We start from the raw sequence: 26,902 nt of genomic DNA, 5'->3' as shown, positions 1-26,902 counted from the left end.
GGTAAGCTCACCAAGGATTTAAAATGATCAAAGGAGTCAATATGGTAGATAGAGAAATTATTTGTTTCGGCAAGGAATTCCGGAACAAGAAAAGAATCTTAAAATTACAGCAAGGCCGTTTAGGAATAAAATCCCAAAGTTTTGTTGCACATAAAGTCAAGTGGAAAATTGGGTCAGAATTGTCAGGTAAAGATATCACATGACATGGAACAAAAGCAGATAAATAGAGCCATGATACAAATTAGCCATAAACTAATTAAATATCTGGACAGAGTTAGAGTTAAATTAACTGCTCCCACTCCAAAAACAGCAAGTACAAAGTCACGAGCACACAACGACAGGGGATCCAATTTTTACCATGCCATTTGCAAACTGTGGACAATGCTGTGTTAATCAGATGTCATGTAATTAGATGTCGCGTGATGAACTCTCCAAAAGTCGGTCAAACAAGAGCTGGCAAATCTGCCATGTAATGGAAAGCAAATCAGGATAACCTACCAACAGGTTTCCTAAATGTCCCTCTGGCAAACAATCCAGTCTCTCCTCAGCTACTCCCCTGAAAAAAAATGCTAAGCTATGACCTGCATGTTTAAGCCCTCAGAAATGGGCAATAAATGCTATCTTACTACAAAAGTAACATCTGGTTTGAATTGCTATGGCCAACCAATTGGACATGGTACTTCACAATCAGGACTAATTCTTGTACAATTTCCACATGTTCTTTTCTCACTGACCAGCCTAAATAATGCAGAGAAAATTAATTTCACCAGAATGATCTAAAAGAAAGTCTCTATAGATTAAAAAGATCTCCAGAAACATCAAAAATCTCATGTGACAAATACTCATTTGGCATGACATACATTATGAAGGATGAACAAAAAAGTTCAACACCAAAAGCATTTATTTTTAATCTGGAGCGGTTTTGTTTTTACATATAGTACATAGTACCAATTATACATGAATTCAACATATATTAACAGCCCATTTATTACAAGTATTCTCCCAAATACCGAAAGTATTCCTGTTTTATAAACATTTCTACAATGAATGCAAATACATGCTAAATAGTTTCATGAAAGGAGATTGCACAATACAAGAGAATGTGGTTAATTTAAGGTATCAACAGGACAAGTATAAGGAAAAGAAGTGGGTGTGCTCTCCATTTCAGCAATATGTACATTAGTTCAAAACTAAAGATTATGAGTTTATTCAGCCTTGTCAGGCTTTTCATTTATATCCATAAACTGGGTCAGCCAACAGTGGGAAAACAGAACAGCCTCACTTTCACAACAAACTGTAGTTAACTGAAAAGAAAATTATCTGGAAGACCCAGTGTAATCTAATGTTATATTCAAGTTGCAGCACCTGTGAATTTTCATGTTTATTCAAGCATTAAAAAATTCTTCCTCGACACTTATGTAAAATAGAAAAAAAATCCCCCAAAACGGACCTTCCATTTTAAATGGGTGCAGTACTGTACATGGGGTTGTATCTACTATTGTACCAATACACAAATCTAGTTTATTTACTTCATATACCAGTAACATGAGCTCTGTTCAACATCAAATTCTTTTGTAGCCTGCTAATCTTTACATGGAAATAATATTAAATTGTGTTTGCTAATCTCAACAAAACATGGTCAAAGCAACACAAGCAGAGTGAAAAATCTTTTCCAACAAGAGAATATATTGTAAGTATTATTAATTATAACACAACAAGTGTGTTCAGGTGTTGATGGAACAGTAATGTTGCTAGAGAATGAAATGGCATAATCTCAAGCTTAATTTAACTTAGTTTAAAAAAAAACAAATGGTGTGTTAGGTTTATATGGTAATCTCCAACTTGAGTTTAACATTTTAATAGACAGCTTCATTCCAAGCACTGTAAAATATTCCAATTTAGTCAATTAATACATAAAATATTTGACTGATAAGAAACGCATGTTTCAAGTTATTATCCATATTGGAGGGCAAACAACAATGGCTATGCTCTAAAATCAACTTAGAAACCAAAATGTTGCAGTGCTACTTGCAATAAAGCAAATTACTGGAGAATCAGGAGTTGACTCTCTCATTCTCGCCAACAGAGACCATTAAAAAAGATGAACTAGAGATGTCCTCATGCTCATTTCCAACCATGAGGACTTGAGGCTCAAGACAATGCAGCAAAAGAGTAGTTTTAAGTTATAGGTAAAGACTTTGCTTTTCAAGACAGAAGAAGTTAACTGAGAGGGAATATTGGCTAATTGGTATTGAAAAGATAGCTCTAGAATACTACCTCAAAATAAAGCACAACAATTGGACTTTGGGCATATGGTCAGACTGATAAGAAGCAAATTTGTTGTCAAGAAGTCTGTAAGAAGCAAATACCAAAATTGAATGGATTACTAGTTAGAGGATGCAAAAATATTGAATTCATTTGAGAAACATTTGGATGCTGTGATGCAAGAACAGTAGAATCTTTCTAGAATGGTTTTCTTCATCTGTATCTATCATCTGTGATGAACATAATCAGGATGAAAGGGAACTGGAACTAGTATTGTAGCTTGAAATCAAGTTATCAGCATTGAATATAACTGACAATAGAAATAAACAAACATTCCCTCATCAGACATGTAGGAAAGTTAATAAAGGCAGAAAATGTTGGAAAAACTCAGCAGATCTGGCAGCATTGGAGGAGAGAGAAAACAGAATTAATGCTTCATGTCCTTGTAACATTTCTTCAGAGTGCAGAAAGAGTCCTCTGGACTCAAAACATTAACTCCACAAATGCTGTCAAATCTACTGAGTTTTTTCAGCATTTTGTTATTAGTTTAAATTTCCAGCATCCAGAGTAATTTGCTTTGACTGTGTTGGAAAGTTATCTTCCTTAGAGATTAACTTTAAGTTTTGGCAAATCTATCACTGAAGTTAGTTAAAATTCAGTAAAATATTTATTATTTTTATTCACTAGATCCAACTGTTATATTGCGCTCAGCGTTACATGTCCAGAATTGTCTTTTTATCTTATTTAATTCCAGACAGTTACAAACAGAATTGTTAAAAATCATTCACAGTATGTTTTGTGCTGAAAAATGCAATCATGCCATGTGGATCAACAGTTCCCTTTTAAATAAATGAGTATTAACATTTGCTCAGTAGTACAGAACTCAATATTGCAAAAAAAAACACATGCTGCCAAAGTCCTGCTCATCAGAACACAGTAAGAAGTCTGCATCAGAACAGACAAGAATGCCAAAGTCCAAAGGCCACAACAAATTATACTATGAGAAAAGGTACTATTTATTTGGCAAGTTGTCTCTGATTAGTTAAGGCATCGTCATAGAGAATGCACCAGGAACTCTGTGTCCCATGCATTTGTTTAAATTTTAGGTGCAATGTCTAGACATGCTATTTTTGCCTCCAGAGCAGAGGTCTCTCTGCACTTGAATATATACATATATAGCTTAAAGCAGGAGCCATATATCAAACTTTTAAATTGGCAATTAATGTAATTCTGAGCAGACTCAGGATTGTTCAGCAAATGATGTCCAATTGTATAATCACATCTAATGGGAGACATGATGTTCTGAGTTTTGCAATCATGGGCTAGCACTTTCTACCTCCCACCCAAACAAATTTTAGTGCCGATGTAATGCCAAGTATGTAAGCCATTAATCCCAACAGCTGGCAAATCGTATCAAAAAGCATGTCCCTTTGACTGTTCATAACAAACAGAGTGCTGACCATACCCAACCAGCCCATGCTTGCAAAATTCAGAACATATGATTACGTGAGCGAATGGCATTTGTTGAACAACCTGGGTGTACTCAGAATTACGTTAAAAAACAATTTAATATGAACAGTTGGGATTACAATGTGATTCATTAATGCTTAGTAGAAGCTATATATATTCATATGCTGGTGTAGGCATTTTACTTTTTTCTGAATTAAAATTAAGTGCATGGGACAATAATTTCCTGGTGCACTCTCCAAGGCAATGCCTCCATCAATCAGCATCAACTTACCAGCCAAAGAGCACCCTTTTTTCATGTAGTATAAACTGTTGCTCCCTTTAAATTAGGCATTCTTGCAACTAACCTGATGAGTACAAGATGAAAATCTTCAACATGTCTCTTCTCAGCAATACGATATAGCAATAGTCTCCACCCCACCCCCACCTCTGCTTTATTTAAATTCACCACATCTCAATTTTTATGGATTGAGTGAAAATCCTAAGAAAAGAATTACTGTAGCACAAGTCAAGCATTTTCATATAATGACTGCTCCATTGTCACCCTGAACTGGAAAGATGTCAGCCAGAATCCTCAACTTTCCCATATAATTGAAGGTAATACTTGAAGGTCTTCCTCTCTGTGATCAATTTGCTTATTTTTTGTACATAAAGCTCTACAGTTAAGAACTTGTTAATAACATGACACAGCACATTTGTATATTAAAATCTTATACTGCAACTGCAACAGAAGCAGAAGACTCCACTGATGTTTAGCAAACGTAGTTACAAAGTGCATTTGCTCCTTTTTGTAAGCAAAATTACTTTAAAGCCAGGTTAGTCTGGCCATTGAAATTAATCAACTCTAGTACCACATATTCACAAAATAAAGATAGGAACTGAATTGAATCCATATTTTGCCACATTGTATGAAGACCAAACATAGTTATTCAAAAGTATTAACATTCCATTAGCTCATTTTACCATACCCTCAACAAAAACAAAAACAAATATGGGTTATTGATGGATATGGGGCAAGATGCTCAAGAATGCTGTGCAGACTATTTTCCCTAAGACATGACTTCAGTCATCCTACTCATTTTCATATTGTTTCAGAGAGCTTTCTTCGTTGACCTCCCTAAAACAATATCTGAAACAATCCATGATCAACTCCAGCCAGAGAACAACAGAAGTTTTGAATTTTGCATGGTAGGTGTTAAGAAGTATGCTGACAGGAAAGTCAGAACTCAAATTTTAAGTGAATAATGGAATGCTTCAGATAAGCGAATACAAGAAAATGAAAACTAAAAGCATTTCCTCTTTGCCTACCGTCATTCCTATGATCAGTATATTTCAAGAAGAAACTTCTTGCCAATTCTTGCTGTTAAAAAAAATCAAGTTAACTGCCCTGATTACAGCCATTGTTTGCATCGTATAGCTGTTTTGTTTAAAAATAATTTTATAATAAACTGCTAGTTATAAAATAGCTTTATATATCCTTTAAATGCATTTTACAATATATTTTCTTACAAAGCACAAATAGTAAGATTTTTAACACAAATAGAACAGTGACGAACTGCTTTTTTAGTCAAGGGAATCTTTTCTTGTATCAGTGACCACTGAACTCAATTTCTGATTAGCTGACTGAAACCAGATGCACACCTTAAGGAATCACATTCACAAATCGGTGTAAAGTTAGTTAAACTACTAAAGGAAACGAGGGAAAGCAAGAATTAAAAATAAAATGCTTCCATCCGAAGACCAGCAAACTTTAACATATTTGACCCAAACTTGTTCATTAGACATCACTAACTAGAGCACAGAAACACACTTTGGATGTCCATATCGTATTAGTCCAACACCTGATAAATAATTCAGATTCAAAGAAAGATCAGCTACTTTGAAGATGTGGGTTTTATTATCCCAAAATGTTCCATCTTTGTGGAGAAGATTTCAAGTGCAAATAAAGTGAAATAACATCTCCTTAAAATATGCACTTCACATGCAATCCACATTTTCTTAATGACAGGTGAACAGTTGTACAACCTTTCTTTTTAAATTACTGTAATTCAGGAGCAAGTGTTCCAAAATGGATAGCCTGAGGTGTATTTCATTTAACCTGATCCTCTGACTTCCCTCAAGAGGATATTTTTTGCTTCAGGATGAGGCGAGTGTCTACAGTTCTATTAGAAACTAATCACAAGTGCTGCCAGTCGATGCCAACTAGCGTCTGATTTGCTTCTTGCGCGTGGCCAATCTCCTCTGTGATGCTATGTTGCTGCCACAGTTTCTGCAGCTTCCTGTATCGCTCTTTGCAGAGATGAAGGGGGTTCCCTCGTCTGAAAAATGCAATTCAATAAGATTACCAATGTCAATTGTTTATCTTTGTATATCAACTTTCTTCACCACAAGAAGAAATACAAACATAACGACCAAGAGATGAGCAGCTATCAATAGAGTACAGTATCAGCAAATTCATTCAAGTTAAAACTGGTGTGGAGCGAAATCCATAAATTAATATAACTATTCTACAAAATATTATTCCAGCTCTATGTACTATGTTAAATACAGTTGAAGCTAACTTCTCAGAACGGGCAAGAACTTCCAACATTCAATGCAGCTATATCTGATACTTCCAAGACTGTTGCAATCCACACAAAGGGGCACGTATAGTGAGAGAAAAAATATTTTTTCTGGCACTATGATCAGAAAACTGATAGCCTAAACAAAATAATTCACAAGAAATAACAGTTACACAAATAATCACAAAATAAATGCAGGGAACCTTCAGAACAATGAATATAAAATATCAACTTGTGCTTATTCTTTGACTGAAATGCAGTCTAAATATATGAAATATTTTAATTTGTTACCTCAGTCCCTGATCTGTCTCCCCATAGTCATCAAGATAGGGTGGTGGATAAAAGCATCCTTTTGTCTTTCCAGCCAGGAACAATACTTGACTTTCTCGAACTCTGAAAATGTACAATGACCATAAGAATGAATATTTACATGCTTATTTTAAAAAGCACTGAATTAAGGGTCAATTTCTCGTGCACCCCCCTCCCCCAGAGAACAGAAAATCAAATAATCAGATATTCTTATAATTTAGCTGTCTGAACAAAATTGATGAAATGATGCCACTTGAGATGAGCGTCAGAAGTCAGCTAGGATTCAAGTGCCATCTTGAAGCAAAAGATTTCAGGCTCCACACTCTATAGTCACCAGCCATGCTCAATTCTGAGTTAACTTCCACCATAATTACAATGATTCGTACCTTAATGTGACTGTTATTTGTGGACCTAACTAACATGGAAGTGGCTACAAAGGGTTGCAGTAATAAGATAAAGGTTTTAACTCACCGCAGAAAAATTCCAACTCCACACCCACACGTATAGGTATGAGCAGTGCAAGCCCCAACATCTTTTCCTTCCAGCTCTGTCTGACAGCAATAGCTCTGAGAACACAGCATTCCCCCACACACCAAACAGAGAGTTGGTGCTCGACTTTTATCCCCACCTGATTTTGGACATCTATTTCAAAATACGAAGAAAAAAGTAAACTGTTTCATTCAAAATACATGAAACTCACTTATTACAAATTTGATGAGGCCTGCAAAATGTTATTTGCTCCTTATAAAAGGAGGTATCTGCAGTTTCAGTACTATTTTATGATTCCCTACTTAGGGTAACAAATTGGTCTGGTGTTAATTCCCACTGCTTATAACAAGCATTTTACCATGATTGCAATTAGCGTGCTACAAGCCGTGGATGATGCGTTGCCTCTTAGGAACACCCTGAGAAGAAGGAAGAAAGAAAGAAGAAAATGGTTGACAAGATCCAAATCTGTTCACATATTCAGTAGATTGTTTGCCTGACATCTAATCCAAAGATTTTCCAATGTTTCTAAATTGCCAGCTGAAGAATGAGAAGCTGGTAAAATCCAGAAGGGACAAAATTTGTTCAATTTCACCATCAAATTCTAATAAATGAGCAACAGATGAGGATCTAGATCAGGATAAATGATTAACAGACACAAAAATGATCTACAAAGGTTTTGAAATATAAGTGTGATATTGAGATGCAAAGAACTTATTGAACAGCCCAATATTGCTGTAAGAATTAACAGCAACTATTTGTAACTGAGTCCAGAATTTATTGCCCATTTCTATTTGCCCTTAAAATGATGATTGTGATCCATTATCTGAACCACTGCAGTCAGGCAGTAAAGTTATTTCCACAGAGCTGTTAGACAGGCAGTACCAGGATTTTGCACCAGCAATGATGAATAGCAATATATTACTAAGTTAGGATGAAGTGAGATTCGTACAGGAAATAGATGTTGCTTCCTGTTGCCTTTTCCTGTTAGGTGACAGAGGTCTTGGGTTTAGGAGATGCTGTCAAAGAAGCCTTGGTGAACTGCAGCAATGAATTTTGTTGATGGTATGCAAAGGAAGTGAATGTTGAAGGTGGTGGATGCTAGGCTAATCAAGCAGGGGTTTTGTCCTGGAAAACTTAAGCTTCTTGAGAGTTGAAGTTGAACCCATCAGAGCAAGGGAGAGTATGCAATCACACTCTTGAATTGTGCCTTATAGGAATAAGGTGAGTTAATCACTGCAGATACTGTCCTACTGTTATAACCAAAGTATTTGTGGCTGGTTCATTTAATCAATGGTGACTTCCAGGATGTCAACCATGGGAAATTCAATGATGGCAATGTCATTCAACATCATGGGGAGGTGGCTAGAGTCTCTCTTTTAGGAGATGGTCACTGTGTGGCACTTATGTGGCCTGAATGTTGTTTGCCACTAATCAGCCCAAATCTCCTAAGCTTGAAAGTTCAGATCTTGCCACGTCAGAATGAATTGCTTCACTACTTGCAAATAGAACTGAGAACTGTGTAATCATCATTGAACTTTACATTTTATGATCTGATACAGTGCAAGTCATTAATAACATTCATTAATAATGAACAGACAGTTGGGGCTAATACACCACCTAAGGAACTTCTGCAAAGATGGACTGGGTTGGAGATGGTTGACTTCCAACAATCATCTTCCTTTGTGCTAGGTATGACTCCAGCCAGTGCAGAATATTCTCCAATTTCATTGACTTCAATTTTGCGAGAGCTCTTTGATATCACACTTAGGTAAATGCTGCCTAAGTGCTTAGATACACCTGGTCCTGTTCTTGACATACTCCTCAATATTCATACATTATGAGCAAATTGAGGCTCAAAATAGACTTGAGATGAAGTACGTGGCCACAACTCCTTGATTTTATGGTTCAAAAGTAGAAGTGTACACACAACAACTGTCCTTTAACACCACAATAATAATGCTGCATGATTTTAAATGTAATAAAATCAAGGTCAGCAATTCATGATTCAGTGTACAACAGATCACTTAAATATAAAAAGATGAAATTTCAAAGATCTTTTGTGTACTCACGTAAAACAAGATGCCCTGTTTATGAGGCAACTGTAATCATCAGGAAGTTCTATCAATTTATTTGACTCCCGAGGATAGCTAGAATAGGGTTACAGAGAAGAAAATAGAAGCTTAAATCAGAAGAACAGAAATAATCAATTTAACAAATAAACAACTACTAAACCAAAAGTTGTAAGCTTACCTAATAGCTGTTCTCTCCCCCTTCACAAAACTCTGCACTTCTGCAACACCACACCATCTACAATTTCAAGTTTTTACACAGGTATGTTAATTTGCAACAATCACTGTATTAACATATGCAAAGAATCATTAGAACAGCATAACATTGGATTACTTTTATAACTGAATTTGATTTTTTACTGAAGAGAAAGCACGTAACATTTTGAAAGAATTTTTCACGTTATTGTGAAATAGCACATTTAAATAAGCAAGCATACAAGTTCAAGTTTCAGAATGGTGAATTATTTTCCCTCAAATGAAACACAGTCCTGCAACATTTTTTTTCAGCACCAAGAACCATACTGTTTATGGAATGTATAAGCATTTCTGCTTCAGGGTTTTTACCTCTGCATCAAAGGTTCAATTGTATCACTCTCGGTTTGGAAAAGTCTCATTAGGTTTGCTGGGAGGGAAAGATAGCGACACAACAGTTCAAAGTGGTGTGGTCCATTCTCTGAAAATGAATAGAATCAGGATCATTAAATTCCTCTGAGCAATACATATCAAACACGGTAGAAATATTTGAGAATATTTGCTCCATTAGCATCAGAGTTTCATAAAAGCTACAAAAAACTTTTCCATCTTTTCTATAAAAAGCTACAATTTTAGCAGTTTTGGCAAGTACTTGCACATACAAAAATGTTTTGGCACAAGTTATAAACTGTACAACTTACAATCAAAAATTAAAGTTCTTCTGTTTGTGATTTAACAGTATCTTTTGTTTGCTTGGTAAAGAATAAAAAGCTTTGAGAAAATGGGTTGTTTTGGTGTTTTTTTCTAAAATAATTTTGCAGTGCTTACCCTAGAAAGGATGGAAAACATATCCTAATAATAAGTTTCAATGCACACACTGCTTCAAGATTTAATTTTGTATTCAGAAATAAATTACCTTGCAGTTCAACTGGTACTGGTACACTATTGAGATAGTGAAAGAATAAAGCAGAACATCGTAGATAGGGCATTATTCCAGTCTTGATATATCGCCACACATGCCAACCTGAGGACATGGAATTCAAGGCACTACAGGAGGAAAACAGAGTTCATAAAGATTTGACTCTTCTAAGGGATGCATATTAACTTGAGAGTAATTCACCAGTACTTCATAAAGGTCCAATATAGCATACTGCATACAAATCTTAATCCAGGGATAGTCACTGATAGCCATTTCTGCCGTGATGATCCAATCCAATTTCAATTTTTCAAAGGGGATTTTCTTAGTTTAAATTGTATTGAAATCTGTTTTAAAGGATATCCGCCTTTCCAAATGTCAACAATGGCTCACATAAGTAACAATAATTTCCTGTTATTCACTATTTGATGCAAATCCAATTGGTTAATGCAACAGACAGATTTCTCCACTAATTGTCAGGGCTCCGCTAGAACGTTTTATTCAATTTAATTCAAGTTCCACATGCAATATGCAGCCTCTTCAAAATCTAGCCCGAATAATATCCTTCATTATATGAGTCTGGGTGACAAGTGATGGCAGAATGTTGTGATGAAGCTGAGGTTTCACAGGCTATCACAATGAATGAAATATATGCATTTCCAAAAGGGTCTTTGTACAATGAGCAGATGCAGGAATCTAGAGTGGTTTCCCTCTCCCAAGCTCAGAAAAAGTTAAGACCAACTGCAGGGCCTCCATCACTATCTTAGCCAAGTTCATTACACTCAGCACTTATACCATTGAGATTTCATACGCATTTCCTAAAATTATTTTATCATTAAGTAACTAAAGAATGAATGATGACCATTTATCAGCCATGTTAAATTACTGGAACAATGCACACATTAAACTAGATGATAATAAACCTTCACAATACCAAACTCAGTATCTCAAGAAATAAGAAATGTTCTTAAAGTAGTTTTTAAAAAAATGATATTTCAATTTCACACCAAAAGTATATCTACCTCCCAACCAGAAGTCCATCTTTTAACCAACTAATTAAACTAAAGTTAATTTGAGGGACAAATTAAAAGGGCAGCCCCAAACAGAAGAGGGCTATCCAAAACAAAAAAAGGAAAGAAAACATAAAACATCAAACTAAAGCATGATCAAAGGTGTTGATAATACACCCCGGCCCCTGCGGCACCCAACTAGGAGTCAGGGCTGGGGATTCCCTTCACTTAAGCCTCCTAATAAGAAGTCTTATTTATTTTCTTGTCTAAACCACTAGATGGAGCATGTCATCAAGTCAGGGGGAAGCTCCATGTCTCTAAACAAGTCAGAAGCCTCCTAATTCATAACTCTAATTTACCAAATTAAAATCGTCAGTTCCAATGTTTCGAAGAGTACACACAGTGCCAAACTATGTGGGTCCAACAGTCCTGTGAAACATCTTAGAACTTCTTACGAAGTTAAAGCCATTGTACAAGCAATTTATCATTGGTATTATAAGGTAGCACACACGCACTTTAATTTTTGAATTCAGTTTGCAAAAATATTTAGACCAATTTTGCAATAAGATCTGAAACCAAGTGTGTCTGATGGAAACCTAACTAAATACATGGTATACCTGGATCCTGGAAATTACTAGGCTGAGATGCTGAAGACCTGTGCTCAGAGCTAGCCACATCTTTGAGCTTGAGTAATTACCTTTCAATGCCACTGTTGAAGACTGTCGGTGATTCTAGCAGTTTATTTATTAGTCGCAAGTAGACTTACATTAATGCTGCAGTGAAGTCACTGTGAAAACCTGCAAAATCTACCAATGATTAAGAGTAATTGGTTGATAGTCCTGCTGCGGACAAAACATAGCGGAACAAATTTCCTACACTGTTAGATAGATGCCAGTGTTGCAGCTGTACAGAAACAGCTTATTTAAAAGGTGCAGCTTGTATTGGAGAGGGGTCTTTGGCACTACAGCAGGTTATTGCAATGGCCCATGACTATTAACTTGACCAGTATGATTAGCTGTTTCTTAACATCACTTGTACAGTGAATTGAACGGGCGAATTAACAGTTGTGATGATGGACTCACAGGTGGAGGCCAACAAAGGTCATTTACAGATCACTGGTTGAAGACGGTTGTAAATATTTCAAGCTTCTACTTTTACATTCACATGTTGGATTTCACTATTATAAAGGATGGAGATGTTTTTGAGATGCTGTTCGGTGCTGAAGTGTTCATCACCATTCATGACTTGATGTGATATGACTCCTGAACTTTGCCATGACCTAATAATTTCACAGTCGCTAAGTCTTTCTACAACATGCTGCTTTCGCTGTGTAGCACTTCATTATTCATTTTCAAGTACACCTGGCACTGCTCCTGGCATGCTCTTTCTTCATTCACCCAATATTGGGCATTTGGCTGGTTGGTGATATGTTGGACCATGAGGCTCAGATTGCAATGCAATTCAGTTTAGGTCATTTCCAGTAGTTCAATGGAACTGAGTGGCTCGCTGGGCAGTTAAGAGTCACCCATGTTGGTATAGAACTGGAGTCACACTCAAAACCATGGTCAAAATGAGAGCAGGTTTCCTTCCCTTAAGAGTTTTATTGAACCAGTTTGACTTCTGCAATAATCCAACAGCTTCATGATCACTTCCTATTTGTGGCCAGATGGTCCACAGCTTGAATTTTAGGCCCAATGGGCAATTGGACATGTGAAATTGCTGTAGCAAATGGCTCCTACAGCAAGAATTGCTGGGAACCTGGATGAGCCAAGGCCAAAACAATACAGGTCAGGGCAAACCGGGGTATGCCCCAGGAGCTGGAGATGAGAAGGATTAAATCCTAACCGTATTTGCCAGATCGTTTGTGCATTCCCTGGTTTCGGCTGAATTCTCTGGTGAGGCACCGCCACTAATTACTTGGAAAGGGGGTATATGGAATATGCAAATCTGGCGATGGTTCCCTGGGGTGCATCTAGCATCCTCCAAATAAGGGATCTGCCAGGTGACTACATTGGCTGGAAGCTTCCAGAAGGACGCAGAGGAAGGGGATAAGAGATGATCCCTGGATGCCATTAGAAGCAAAGACTGCATGACCTGCAGCAATGACAGCTACAGACAAGGGTCGGCGGCAAACCAGGGGTGCGTTATATACGCTCGGAACAGCGTGTACAAGAACTACTTTTGATGACGAGGACCCTGAAATGGCAGAGGTTCAGAGAATTGAGATGGCGGTTTGGTCAAATTCGTCGGCATGGCTAGTATTAGAATCTTCGACAAATAGGGTTAAGATAATTTTAGAACAGTAACTGAGTGTTAATATTTACTGAACTTGTTAATAAAATTGTGTTGGACCATGAACTGAGTATGGTCCTTGTGTTCATCTTGTAAATAAGGGGGCCAGGGTAAAACGTTTCAGATATACAAACTGGTCAAAGTGTCTGTCTGCAATTCACAAACAAAATAATGGTACCAGCCTTTATTTGATAAATGTTTTGCTTTTAAAATTGAATTCAAATTCTCAAGGTGCTATTGTGGATTTGAACTTGTGTTCTTGATTATCATCTAAACAAGAAACTGTTATCAGACTGCAAAGTTACAAAAAGAAACAAAACATTAATATATACAAAGAGAAGACAGAAGTTCTCAGTTTTCTTTCTGATCCACAACATATTTATATAACAGCTTTGACTTAATGAAACATCCCATGGCACTTAAATTTGCATTATTTCCAGCTTTGCTTGTCACAACCTGGAAAGGTCTTCAGCATGATGCTCCTCAACAAATTGAAAACTAAAGTAGAAAATAACCTTTGTGACAGAAAGGCAGGTCTCGGTGTGGCAGAACATGCTGTGAGCAGATCTTTATGTTCAGGAACAATATACAACAGAACTTACAGTATCAGAAGTCACTTGTTGTCAACTTCTTTGATTTCAAAAAGGCTTTTGATAGCATCCATTGGCAGTCACTCTGGTACATTGCAAGGCAGAACAGTATCTCAGAGTGGTATATTAACATTGTCAAAGCCTTATACCGCAACTCAGGCTGCTGCCACAATACCAACATGGGCATCACAGATACCTTTAGTACCACATGGGTACGACAAGGCTGTGTACTCTCTCCATTCCTTCTCCTCTTGGTTACTGATTTCATCAAGAGGAAGGTAATGGTGAGTGCAGATTTTGGCATCTGTTCAACACCAATGGCTGATGGGCCTGGATTTTGCAGATGACATCGTCTTGCAGGTCAAAGAATCACCTGCGCTGCAAGACATCACCACCAGTTTCGAGAGGAGGAGTGCCAAAATGGGGCTATGTGTCAGCTGCAAGATGACCAAGAGGTGTTGGATGGCAAAAAAGTCCCTCCCATTACCACTGGGAAACAGACATCTCCAGGGAGAGTGATGTAGAGATGTAGAGATTATCATCCAATGATTATCATCCAATGAATTGGTGAAGCAGTATCAGTCTTCCAATGATTCTCTTGACATTTAACACCATTAACACATCCACGAAGCTGCAACTTGACATTTCCACTGTATTTTCAACTGCAATCTATGCAAGCTAGATATGGAAAAGAACTGCAATGGTATCATACAAGTTAGACAGCTTTCTTCATTGTTGCCTATGTGAGCTCCTGGGTATCATATGGGGGACAATGTCACCAAGAAAGAAGCATTACTGAGAACTGGTCAGAAGAGCCTGTGGCACATAAAACAGCAAACAGATGATGGAAACATAGGAGGACATTTAATTCACTTCCCAGCCACAAAGTGACAGTGGAAGCGACATTGCCAAATGGAAAATGACTATGGGACTACTCAAAGACAACTTGATTGATGTATATTTAAGAAAAGCCTTCAAGAATGGGACACCAACTGGGCTGAAGAGAAAAAATTGGAGCGATGGACCACAGTCTTGCTGCCCATTGTCCTGCACAGGATCAGAGGGACAAAGACTAAGTGAGTTTCCCCATTTTAAATGGCAGAACTTCCATTTTTCTTTTCAACATATAAAGCCATAGATTACTTGTTTTGCATCTTACCTTCCTGAGTATTGCCTGAGTTTGTCATACACTATTAAGGCAGCAGCCTCTTCATCGCCATCAGTACTCTCCTGGTCCATATTATTTTCCTCTGGAAGCAATAAACCGCTGGATTCAAAACACTCATTTAAACATGCAAAAGTGAAGTTTTGCTAGTATTTCTAATGTAATTTAACTGCTAACAATTTAATTAAACTAGGTTTACTTTTCTCCCAAAAAAGTAATTACCATGCATTGAGGATTGATTAATGGCCAGAAAATACAATAGGAATAAATGGGTTATTTGTGTTTTGATAGGGGGCTGTAACTACATTGCAAGGATCAGTGCTTCGGCTTCAGCTTTTTACAATATATATCAATGACTTATTGGGGGGGGGGGGGGGGGGGGGGGGGTTAAGTATAATGTATCCAAGTTTGCTGATGACACATGATCATGTGGGAAACTGAGAATGCAAAGAGCCTGCAAGGGATGATATCGACAAGCTAAAAAGTGTGGAAAGAGCATGATAGATGGAATATAAAGTGGGAAAATATGAAGGATTCACTTTGAAAGGAAAACAGAAAAGTAGAATATGTTTCAAATGGAGAGACACAGGAAAATGTCAGTATTCAAAAAGGCAAGATGTCCATACTTATTCATCACAGGAAGTTAACTTGCAGGTCTAACAAACAATTAGAAAAGCAAATAATATGTCAGCCTTTTTACAAAGGAATCACAGTTATAAATGAATAATTTTACTGCAATTGCATAGGGCCTTGGTCAGGCAATACCTGTGTAATTTTAGTCTCTTTACTTAAGGAAGGATATACCAACCTTGAAGGGGAGTGCAATAAAGGTTCACAAGACTAATCCCCGGGACGACAGGATGTCAATAAAGATAGCTGGGGCAGACAGGGACCATACTGACTGAAATTTAGAATGAGAGTTGATCCCATTGAAACATAAGATTCAAAAGGAGTTTGATGGAGTAGATGCTCGAAGTATTTTTTTCCCCTGCTCGAGGAATACAAAACTAGGGATCACTGTCTCAGACTGAACTGAGATGAAAGGTTTCTTCACTTGAAGGATTGTGGATCTTGAAAAATCACTCCCTGAGCGTACTGCGGATACTCAGTTGTTGAACATATTCAAAACATAGATCGATAGATTTTTGAACACCGAGGGGAGTACAGAACATGGGGATAGTGTAGGAAGGTGTATTTGGAGTAGGTCAGCTGTGATTGTATTGAATGGCACAGCTGGCTACTCCTATTTCTTCTTTCTTATATAAATAGTACCTGCCACATTGTTTATACACATGAACACACAAGAACACAAGAAATAGAAGCAGGAGTAGGCCACCAGGCCCTTCAAGCTGCCCCGCCACTCAATATGATCATGGCCAATCCATGCCAGCCTTAACTCCTTTTCTGTTCCATTTCCCCACAGCCTACTATTTCTGAATCTATCAAATATTTATCTATCTCCACCTTAAATACTTCTAACGATCCAGCCTCCACTACCCTTTGGGGCAGAGAATTGTAGAGATACACTACTCACTGTGAAATGAAATTTCTATGCACCTCAGTTTTAAATGACCGGCCCTTTACCTTGTAGCTATGTCCTCTTGTTTGAAACTCTCCCACTAGTGAAAAGATCTCACAATCCATTCTGTCAAGCCCTTTCAGGATTTATATGTTTGATATACAGATACAGACTATTTAGTCTCTCTTGATAGGACAACCTCTCCTCCCAGGAATTAGCCTGGTAAATCTCCTTTGGACTGCCTCCAATGTTCTTGTAGCCTCTTTTCGGTAAGGGGACGAAAACTGTATGAGGTACTTCAGGTGAGACCTCACCAACACCTTGTAACGATTGCAACTAAACCTCCCTGTTTTTAAACTCCAACCCTTTTACAATGAAGGACAAAAGGCCTTTGCCTTCTTAACTAATTGTTGAACCTGCTTGCTAGTTTTTTGGGATTCATGCACTAAAACACCTAGATCCTTCTGCACTTCACTCAACTGCAGTCTTTCTTCATTTAGATAATACTTTGCCTAGTAGAGTACATGACCTCACACTGCTCCACATTAAACTTCATTTGCCAGGTTTTCCCCCAGTCACCCAACCTATATATATCTCATTGCACAATCACAATATCCTCAGCACAACACACCCTTCCACCTATCTTTGTGTCATCAGCAAATTGGAAGCCTTACATTCTCTTCCATCCTCCAGGTCATAAAGATAAATAGTGAGCAATTGCAGGCCAAGAACTGATGCCTGCTGCACTCCACTAGTTACATCATTCTACCTGTAAAGGTCCCATTTATGCCAACTCTCCGTTTTCTATCTGACAGCCAGTTTTCAATTCATGCTAACACACTTCCTCCAATTCCATGGGTTTTTACCTTATGCACCAGCCTCTTGTGTGGCACCCTGTCAAATGTTTTTTGGAAATCTAAATGCACTACAAGTTCCCCTCTATCTATTCTCCCTGTTACATCCTTAAAGAATTTGAGCAAATTTATAAAAAAAAACTCATCTTTCATAAAACCATGATAGGACAACCTCTCATCCTAGGAAATAGCCTGGTAAATCTTCTTTGGACTGCCTCCAATGTTATTATAGCCCTTTTTCGGTAAGGGGACGAAAACTGTATGAGGTATTTCAGGTGAGACCTCACCAACACCTTGTAATGATTGCAACTAAACCTCCCTGTTTTTAAACTCCAACCCTCTTACAATGAAGGACAAAAGGCCTTTGCCTTCTTAATTGTTGAACCTGCTTGCTAGTTTTTTGGGATTTTCCCAACCTTATTATCAACCCAAATCAGGATCAATTATTTTTGAGTTAGAATGATTTATAAATTACCTGTTGAATATGTAAGCAAAATCTGTACAATATGTGCCATGGTAACCAGATGGAAGAGATGAAGATGACCAACAGCTAAGCTAACTCCAGTGAAATCATGACAATGCAGAGCTGGGAAAGACAGTACGAGGCTCACCTGTAGGGAGAATAGCAGGTCTGTCAAATTGCACTCGTCAGTAACAAAAAATACTACAGGAACACTATTTGATATTGCGAGATGGAAAAAAATGAGGTAGAATTTTGAACAACAAAGTTAAACATAACATCTTACACAAGTATTTAGAGATAGTTGGCTGTACAATGGGAAGCTGCCAAAATAGAATATGTTTTTAAAATGATGACACAAGGACAAGGGATTTCAGATTTAATGTTTTGGCAAGAGATGTATGGGCAAGACAAGGCATACCCTTTTTTAAAGCAGCGAGTGGCAATGACCTGGAATTCACTGCATACAGAGGGTGGTGGACACAGAATCACTGAATTCAAAAGGAAATTGGATGGACACTTGACAGAAATAAACTTGTAGGGCTACAGGGCTATACTGGGGGAATGAGACTGATTGAACTGCTCAAGTCTACAGGGAACTGGCACAGAATTGATCAATTAAAAAGTCTCCTTCTGTACTTGAGTGAGTCTATGACTCTATTTGGTCTCACCAAACCTGTAAGAATACAATGGCTCGATAAGTGGATTGTATTTGAAAAAAAGTCAGTTCAAGTATTTCAATGAAAATCTCTAAAGTCAAATGCTGAAGTATACAATTCTCATACATGTTTAGTTCCAAAATTATGTTGCCCCTCTTCCATCAAATATTCTTGTGGTTAGCATAGGCTAACAAATAATATAAAGTAGGGTGACTAATTCAACTCAAGATCTTTTAGTGGAACAAAATTAAGCAAAAAAGAAAAAGCAACAAGATAATAAACCTTTTGAGATTATAAACTTTCTTAAGCAAATTATATTTGTAGGAACATAAAAGATATGCCCCAAATAAGTTAGGATACAAATGTACTTGAACATGTGTTTCAACACTGAGGTGGTATTTTATGAATCGCTTATTTTCTTGACTTCCTACAATAGAAAAAAAAACTTTTGTTTTCTGAAATGAATGTTACAACTGAAGTGATTGATGTTCCAATGTTAAATGTTAGTTGAAATGGGATGTAGTCACTTTCAACTTCATAAAAAACTATACCTTGGATGCATGAAAGTGCCACTTGTACATACTTTTACATCACAACCAAGAAGCCAACTCAAAATTATTCATTTATCAAGCATCATCTCACTGTACAATTTGAAAGTCATCACAAAAATGAGAAATCATTAAAAGAGTAAAATAGTTTGATCACCTACCAATAAGTGGAACATGTCAACATCAAGAATGGATGGAGGAATCTGAGTTTTATCACCATCAGATATCAGAACTGAGAAAGGGAAAAAATATACATGCTCCATTTTACAAAACCAAATACTGCACAACAATTCATTAAAATTACCATTTTAGTCTCTGTTCATTTAACGTCAAACCTGGCAAATTGGCTTGTAAGAAGGCCTTTTGTAGATATAATGATAGGTACATAAAATCATAATCAAGAACTCATGCTACACAACACACAAACCTGATAACAGTTGAGCATATTGCTTCTGAATCACAGTCAAAGAACTCACAGTCCACTGTGATGCAGCAAATCGGGTTAATGCCTTCAGACAGTCATCCTAAAAGACACAATTATAGCTATAGAAAAACAACTGAAAACTTGGCTTATAAAGCGTGAAATAATTTGCATTATATAATGCTTTTCATAATCTTTGGACATCTTAAAGAACTTCACAGCCAATAAATGATACCAGTGGTAGGAGTGTTAGAGTTATAATGGTAACATGCATAATTTCTGGAACAATTATAAATATGTCAATTCTTTACATTAATCCAAATTACAATTATCAATATTATAAAGATGACAAGCAAAGTAACTTAGACTGAGACTAAACTACATATATCTCCCTTATAATAAAGCCAGTATCATGGTTGATGCCATTTCAGTCTTTACGAATTAACAGAACATTCTTCCAGAAAATATTTCAGTAGCAGTGTAAATTTTCCATTGCAATCCCATTATTGAAAACCAAAATCTGAAACACTTTTTCAACAGCCTTTATAATGAATATAATTATAATTAATAATATAATAATTAATCATTCCTACCTGCCTACATGGCAGGTGACCAAATAGTGGCTTTTCTTCGTCTGCCAGGAAACGTTCTGGAAAGTTAAATATAAAATAGTTCTAAAAGCTTAGTTTAGTCTTGTTCACACTGATAAATTTCAGTTCTCCATATAACATAGCGCACAACTTGGTCAAATTTAACACAAGGTAAAACTCTTCATTAATTGGAAAATGAAACCAACAAGGTTTGAAGTAATTACAGAGACAACAGCTTACTTAACAAATATACAGGCTTTTAAAAAATAATTTTACATAACTTTATGTTAGTTTGGCTCTTAAGTAAGCATCCTGAAAGTAAATACAGCACTGCATTCACTGTGACCCACCTATTGCTTGTATTGTGTATGCACAGCTTCCTCGGCACATTATAGGCACCCGTGGGTCCTGTTCATTGGGATGGACCTTGAGACCCACTTTGTATGTTGCTGTAGCCAAGGTTGTAAGCATCTCCTTGATGCTATCCGAATAAGGATTCCTGAGAAAAGAAATAAAGCACTATTGCAAGAAACACCCAAGCAACAATTGTGTCTCAACAAGTAGCACAGCCACATGCAACATATAGCGAGAAAATGGTTCTTTTGAAATAACTGGCAAGGCTCTGTATCTGGCCTACTATACTTCAAGGAGCATCAAATGGGTGAATTAAACAAAATTACTGTATCCACAACGTAGTGAATGTGTTTGCTCAGCAATCAAATTTCCAGCATCTCCATTATCATGTTAGAGATACCAAGAGGAATTCATGGCTGTGCTACTGATGTCATCTTTGCATCTGGTATCAGCTTTAAGGCCCTGAGTCAGTTATTGTATAGGAAATTTCAAAGACAAAAGAAATCTATGCATTTTAATTCTCCAAAATAGAATATCGTATCTGATATGATATACTGAGCTATTTAATTTATCATTTCATGACAAATAGCAAAGCAAACAAAGACTACAATGCAATGTTTAAAATTGTTAAATGATCAGAATACACACTTTGGTTTTACATCAGGTTGAAACCCTTCAGGAACTTCAATTCCTTCTAGATTGGCATTGGAGAGGTTATCTGAAAAAAGAAACATTTATTGATATACTGAAATTAATACAGCTGATATTTAAAAAGATCAACAAAGCTTTTTTAAACATGAATGTTATGAATTAATGAAAGTACAGAAAATCATGAGCATGAGAGGTACAAATACAATTTAATAGAAATTGAGTAAAATTGGAGGTAGGAATTAAGAAAACCACTTACACAATAGCCCTTTTTTTAACAGAACGCATTATCTTAAAATTAGCATCAGCAGACAATGAGCAAAGAACCAGCCTTTTGGCAGAGCACACACGAATGAATAAACTTTTTAAAATTATGTCTTTACATTTATTTCAAGCTAAACAAGATCACTTAAGGTTAAGTACTTGCACTGATGCGCACATTAGATTCAGCATTTAGGCACTTGTTAATCCAGAAAATTGGAGTCCAATGTTTACCATTAAGATGACCAAATTTCTCATGTCAAGGGGACAGAAAACTTAAGTTAATTTGCTTCCCTCAATGCTGTTTGACTGTGGACCACAAATGGATGCCATAGAAAAGTTTTGGCCAAACCATTCCACCCGATAATTGGATACAAGATAGGACAAAACTGTCTACAGAAGGTCAAATCAAGAGCTAAAATGTTACCAGAGGTTAGTATTGTATTTCAATTTGTACTCCTGTATTAAATCCAGTAAATTTATAAACTAGTCATTTGATTGTACAATGGAGCAGCAAAAACTCAAATCAAGATGTCAAAATAAAATTTCAATCTACTAGTGAAACTGAAAACTTATACTTCTTTTATAAAAAGAGTTTTTAGCAAAGCCCTAACATATAAAAAGTACTTCAATGTAATTACAGAAGCCACTGAAGTTGGAAGCTCTCAAGTTAATCATTAATTGCATTTTGCTTTCATGTTAGTCTGATCTTTAAGGTACACACAATTCACTTCCACAATGCCCAATGACAGCAGTTGTGACATCAGCAATGAAGCTCTTCAGATTATTCACAAGATTCTCCTAACTTCACACATCACTTCAGATCACTTTACAGTGCAGGATTTTAATGCAATTTAAAGCATTTTCATGTATCAGTGAGAATTCAACTCACCTTCTTTCCAATGAAAGAATTGTAGTTTAACCTTAGTGGCACCTGTTAAGAGGTATACAGTAATCATCCAATAATTCTGAACATAACCCAGAATTAAAAGGATAAATTGTTAGTCTGGAGGCAAGCTAGATTACGTTCACCTACACAGCAGATTAAGTTAGGGATTGTAAGAGGTGTAAGCCTGCTTATAAAAGCTGTCTTATGATGAGCATGAGGAAGGAATTAAGAGACATCCTGACGTTTTCATTACTTCTACTCTACTTCTCCAACAACAGTTTCATTTTGAAAGGACAATAGAAATGTCTGTTCATATTCAACAATTGACTCTGCTCAATTCAGTATCATATAATTATAAATAATGTTCACTGTTAAAGATTTGCCTAACAACGATAGTAATGCGGCATTCTGAAACAAGGCATTTTTCACTTTTACTGTCATACTATATGCATAATAACAGAAAGCTAACAAAGATAAAGTATAAAACTGAATTTCCTTTATCTTGTATTTACCAGGTACTGTCTGCTTTTCCTGGATTTTCTTCAGGACATTCAACTGTTGCAATGTATACTTTAGCCAACAGGATAAATCAGGAAAACCTGCACAGTTTTTTGAACTGTCACTAAGAGAAAAACACAGGTTATCATGGTTAATGAAAATAACACCTGAGCCTTGCCCACTTACTCTTAAAATGAGAACTAATATTCTGCTCCAGTAATGTTTCTGGAGACTGACTCAAAAATAAAATTCAACAACTGCATTTTTAAAAATCCATACACCAACTTCTCAAGAGATCAACAATCACTTAAATAATAAGTGTTCAGTTTAGAAACATCAATCCTGAGGATCTTTCTATTAAGTGGGGACTTCATAGTCTTGTGCTTTACTTCCTGAAGTTCTCGATCAACAAATGCAGTATTAAACTGTCTAATGATGACATTTATTCAAGATAGTTACAAAGTGCAACACAAAGGGTAGAGTGTCATAAGTCTATTTCTATAATACAATAGGGACATTATTCCATAGTAACAAAATGTCTCTGAACCATGGATATGCCCAAAAAGATAAACTGTTTTTATTACAAATCAAATATAGAAAAACTAATAGAAGAATTGTAAATGATGAAGAAAATGAAAATTGAAAGACCTGGCCGAGAAGGAACCAGCAAGGAGTACAAGAATTGAGTTATATTGCTCTAACGATATAGCTGCTTTGCAGGACTGTAGAAATAAGGCAAGGATGTACAACGTGAGCAAAAGAAATTGGAAAAAAGTTTAACATTTCTATTCTGAGACATAAGCAAGTATTTTTTTTCACAATAACGACTTATTAATTACAACTTAACATAACTATGTCTGCTCTACAAACGAAGAACATTGATTCTGTGATCAGAAGAAAAATATGTAGCTATCCCTTTGTGTCTGAGTTTAAAAATGAAAATATTAATCTTCATGCACATTTATTATAATAGAAGCAATAGATGCAACCATTCCCCTGTGCATACATGTAATTCTCTCACCTGTCCTTTTGAAATATAACGAGCAGTTATATAGCATCTTTAACATAGGTGGGATTAGCGATGGGCTTTAGTAGGTTACAATTCTTTACACTTGCTTATAGAGATTAGCAGTGGGTTTTAGGAGGTTACGATTCTTTACACTCGTTTATAGAGATTAGCAGTGGGTTTTATTAGGTTACGATTCTTTACACACGTTTATAGAGATTTATAGTGTAACAAAGTGTGATGGAAAAAACTACATCCTAAATGTATTAAATTTATTTCATTACATTAGAAGACAACAAAAATACAGATGGTAGACATCTCACTTGAAGAAAGATGAGCAAAATCATTAAGATTGTAAATGGAGAGAGAGACGGTGGTAAATTTAAAAAGGAGGATTGTGCCTGATGACACGAGTTACACTTTCAGCCATTCCGGGGCCAGAAGGTTATTGGGAATGGGTTTGAGGGGGTAGGTTTCATGGCTGAGACAAGCATGAGGGAACAATGATCAAGCAACCAGAGAGGAATTCAGAATTCTGTGTGTGGGAAGATTTGATGTACAAGGGGAAAAAGAGAAAGCAACATAAAGTTATGAATGGGAGGTTACTATCTTAATGACAAAAGAACAAATAACAGTTGGAGGTGTGGGGTGGACTCGGGGAGAACAGTGAAATTTAAGGAAATAATTGATTATAGAGAAAATGGTATGCAAGTAATTTTTTTTGCCCTTCAGAATGCTCACGTAGTGTTGGTGCATTTGTAAAGGAGAAATGTGGGAAACTATAGACGTAGCATAAACAGGCAAATTAATGGCAGCTTTAATAGTGAAGTGAGTAAGTTAAGAGCTTTTGATCTAGCAGGTATGAGGAACTTAGGATTGGAGGAGACTATTGTCTTAGATATTTAAATAAACCCACCTGTTCAGTGGGCTTCGAGGTGAAGGAAGTAAAGGAATAACAGTGTTGCTCAAACATTCACACAGCGGACAAAGAAATTCTCCATTCTCCACATCATAGCTTGTGTGAACCCTTAATCTTTGCTGTCTCCGCTGCTCTTTCGCTTGAACTGCATCAAAATAACTGGCAGGTAAGAAGAAATACGTTTAATCTGACAATTCTTCATATAAATAAACAGTTCATGGAACACACACACTGCATATAAAAGTTGACAGAAGTTAGGTGATCTTTTGAATTTAAGCACTGAACATCAACATTTTGATAACTGCTTGTGTGCAAGAAAAATTACTTTCAGAATTGAAGGTTGCACAGGTCCACAATATCAAGTTAATGTCCGACAGAACTGCTGAAAATTAGCAAACTGTCCTTACTTTGGTAACAGAAAGCCTACATGGTATATGCAAGGGAGAAACCTGGCACTGCAACAAAATGTTACCATATACGTACATACATTCATTCGGCATTAAGCTCTGAACATTTAAACGCCATTATTGATTGGTAGAAAAACAGGTGGGGAGTCTGGAACTAAAGGACACAGTTTAACAATTAGGAGATTCCTATTTAATATTGAGATTCTTTTTGCCTCACAAGGGTTGTTAGTCTGGAATTGTCTTCCCAGAGTGTAGTGGAGGGTGGGTTATTAAATATATCCAAGGCTGAGTTAAATAGATTTCTGACTGACAAGGGAGTCAAGGGTTTTGAAGGCAGACAAGAACGTAGAGTTGAGGCCACAACCAGATAAGCTATGATTTTATGAAATGACAGGAGGGGCTTGAGGAGCTGAATGATCTATTCCTGCTCCAAATGATCATATTCATGAGTGGAACGAGGTGAATTGCTCTTGCATGGAGCTGACACAGATGCAATGAACCAGAGGCCTCTTTTTGAGCAATGACCATTCTGTGACTAGAATCATCACAGAATTAGCGCAGGATGCTACCACTTGGCCTCATGTGTCTGCACCAGCTCTCCAAATGAGCATGACTGAGTGCCATTCCCTTGCCTTTTCCCAGGACACCTGCACATTCTTTCTATCCAAATAATCATAAAATGCCCTCTTGAATGCCTCGATTGATCTGGTCTCCACCATGTGCCAGATGATGCATTCCAGACTCGAACCACTTGCTGTGCGGAAAGGTTTTTTTCTCACATCATATTTGTTTCTTTTGCAAATCATTTTAAAACTGTGCTACCTTGTTCTTGGTCCTTTAACGAGTGGGAACAGTTTCTTCCGATCTATACTATCTGGCCCCTCATGATTTTGAGCATCTCTATGGAATCTCCTCTTTGCCTTCTTCTCTCCAAGGAGAATAGTCTCAACCTGGCCAATCTATCCCCAAAACTGAAGATTTTCATCTCTGGAATCATTCTTGTAAATCTCTTCTGCATTTTCTCCAACATGTTCACATGCATACCATAGTGTGGTGTCCCAGAACTAAATGCAATATTCCAGCTGAGATCTAACTAGTGTTTTGCACAAGTTCAACATAACCTCCTTGCTCTTATGCCCCTATCAATAAAGTCCAGGATACGAAATGCTTTAGTAACTGCTCTTTTCACCTGTCCTGCCACTTACAATTATCTACGCATGTACATCCAGGTCTGCTTTCCCTCCCTTGAGAATTTTACCCCTTATTTTGTATTCTCTTTCCCCTAACCTTCCTACCAAAATGCACACTGCTCTGAATTGAAGTTTGTCTGCACCCCACCGCTTGCTTAGTCCTTCTCAAGTTTGACACAATCCTCTTCACAGTTTACAATGCTTCTAAGTTTAGTGTCATCTGCAAACTTTGAAACTGTCCCCTGTACACCAAGGTTGCGATCACTAATATACATCAGGAAAAGCAAGGGTCCCAATACTGTGTCAAGGAAACACCGTGACAAACCATAGAGTCCCTATAGTACAGAAGGAGGC

General features: G+C 36.9%; 1 protein-coding gene across 4 annotated transcripts in view; it reads right to left on the bottom strand.

The window, feature by feature from the left end:
• Positions 1 to 883: 883 nt before the first annotated feature.
• Positions 884 to 26,902, bottom strand: part of ubr2 (ubiquitin protein ligase E3 component n-recognin 2) — a 129,934-nt gene continuing 103,915 nt past the window's right edge. For 2 of the 4 annotated variants that reach the window (XM_080200589.1, XM_080200588.1), the window contains exons 32-48: positions 24,949 to 25,110; positions 23,041 to 23,150; positions 22,532 to 22,573; positions 21,379 to 21,448; positions 20,727 to 20,875; positions 20,380 to 20,435; positions 19,793 to 19,889; positions 19,527 to 19,597; positions 18,174 to 18,309; positions 15,320 to 15,410; positions 10,269 to 10,399; positions 9,725 to 9,833; positions 9,342 to 9,398; positions 9,161 to 9,238; positions 7,074 to 7,244; positions 6,585 to 6,686; positions 884 to 6,050 (exon numbers count right to left, since the gene is read on the bottom strand). In XM_080200589.1, the coding sequence (XP_080056715.1) occupies positions 5,909 to 6,050; positions 6,585 to 6,686; positions 7,074 to 7,244; positions 9,161 to 9,238; positions 9,342 to 9,398; positions 9,725 to 9,833; positions 10,269 to 10,399; positions 15,320 to 15,410; positions 18,174 to 18,309; positions 19,527 to 19,597; positions 19,793 to 19,889; positions 20,380 to 20,435; positions 20,727 to 20,875; positions 21,379 to 21,448; positions 22,532 to 22,573; positions 23,041 to 23,150; positions 24,949 to 25,110 (1,774 nt within the window). In that variant the 3' untranslated portion in view covers positions 884 to 5,908. The remainder of the gene's footprint in view (positions 6,051 to 6,584; positions 6,687 to 7,073; positions 7,245 to 9,160; positions 9,239 to 9,341; positions 9,399 to 9,724; positions 9,834 to 10,268; positions 10,400 to 15,319; positions 15,411 to 18,173; positions 18,310 to 19,526; positions 19,598 to 19,792; positions 19,890 to 20,379; positions 20,436 to 20,726; positions 20,876 to 21,378; positions 21,449 to 22,531; positions 22,574 to 23,040; positions 23,151 to 24,948; positions 25,111 to 26,902) is intronic. The other 2 variants (XM_080200591.1, XM_080200590.1) reach the window with 1 other exon arrangement.

The sequence above is a fragment of the Carcharhinus amblyrhynchos genome, chromosome 12 (genome assembly GCF_965287045.1).
Source record: "Carcharhinus amblyrhynchos chromosome 12, sCarAmb.v2.hapA, whole genome shotgun sequence".
NCBI lineage: Eukaryota > Metazoa > Chordata > Chondrichthyes > Carcharhiniformes > Carcharhinidae > Carcharhinus > Carcharhinus amblyrhynchos.
The sequence above is the reverse complement of the archived record's forward strand: the minus strand, read 5'-3'. Positions and strand labels throughout refer to the sequence as shown.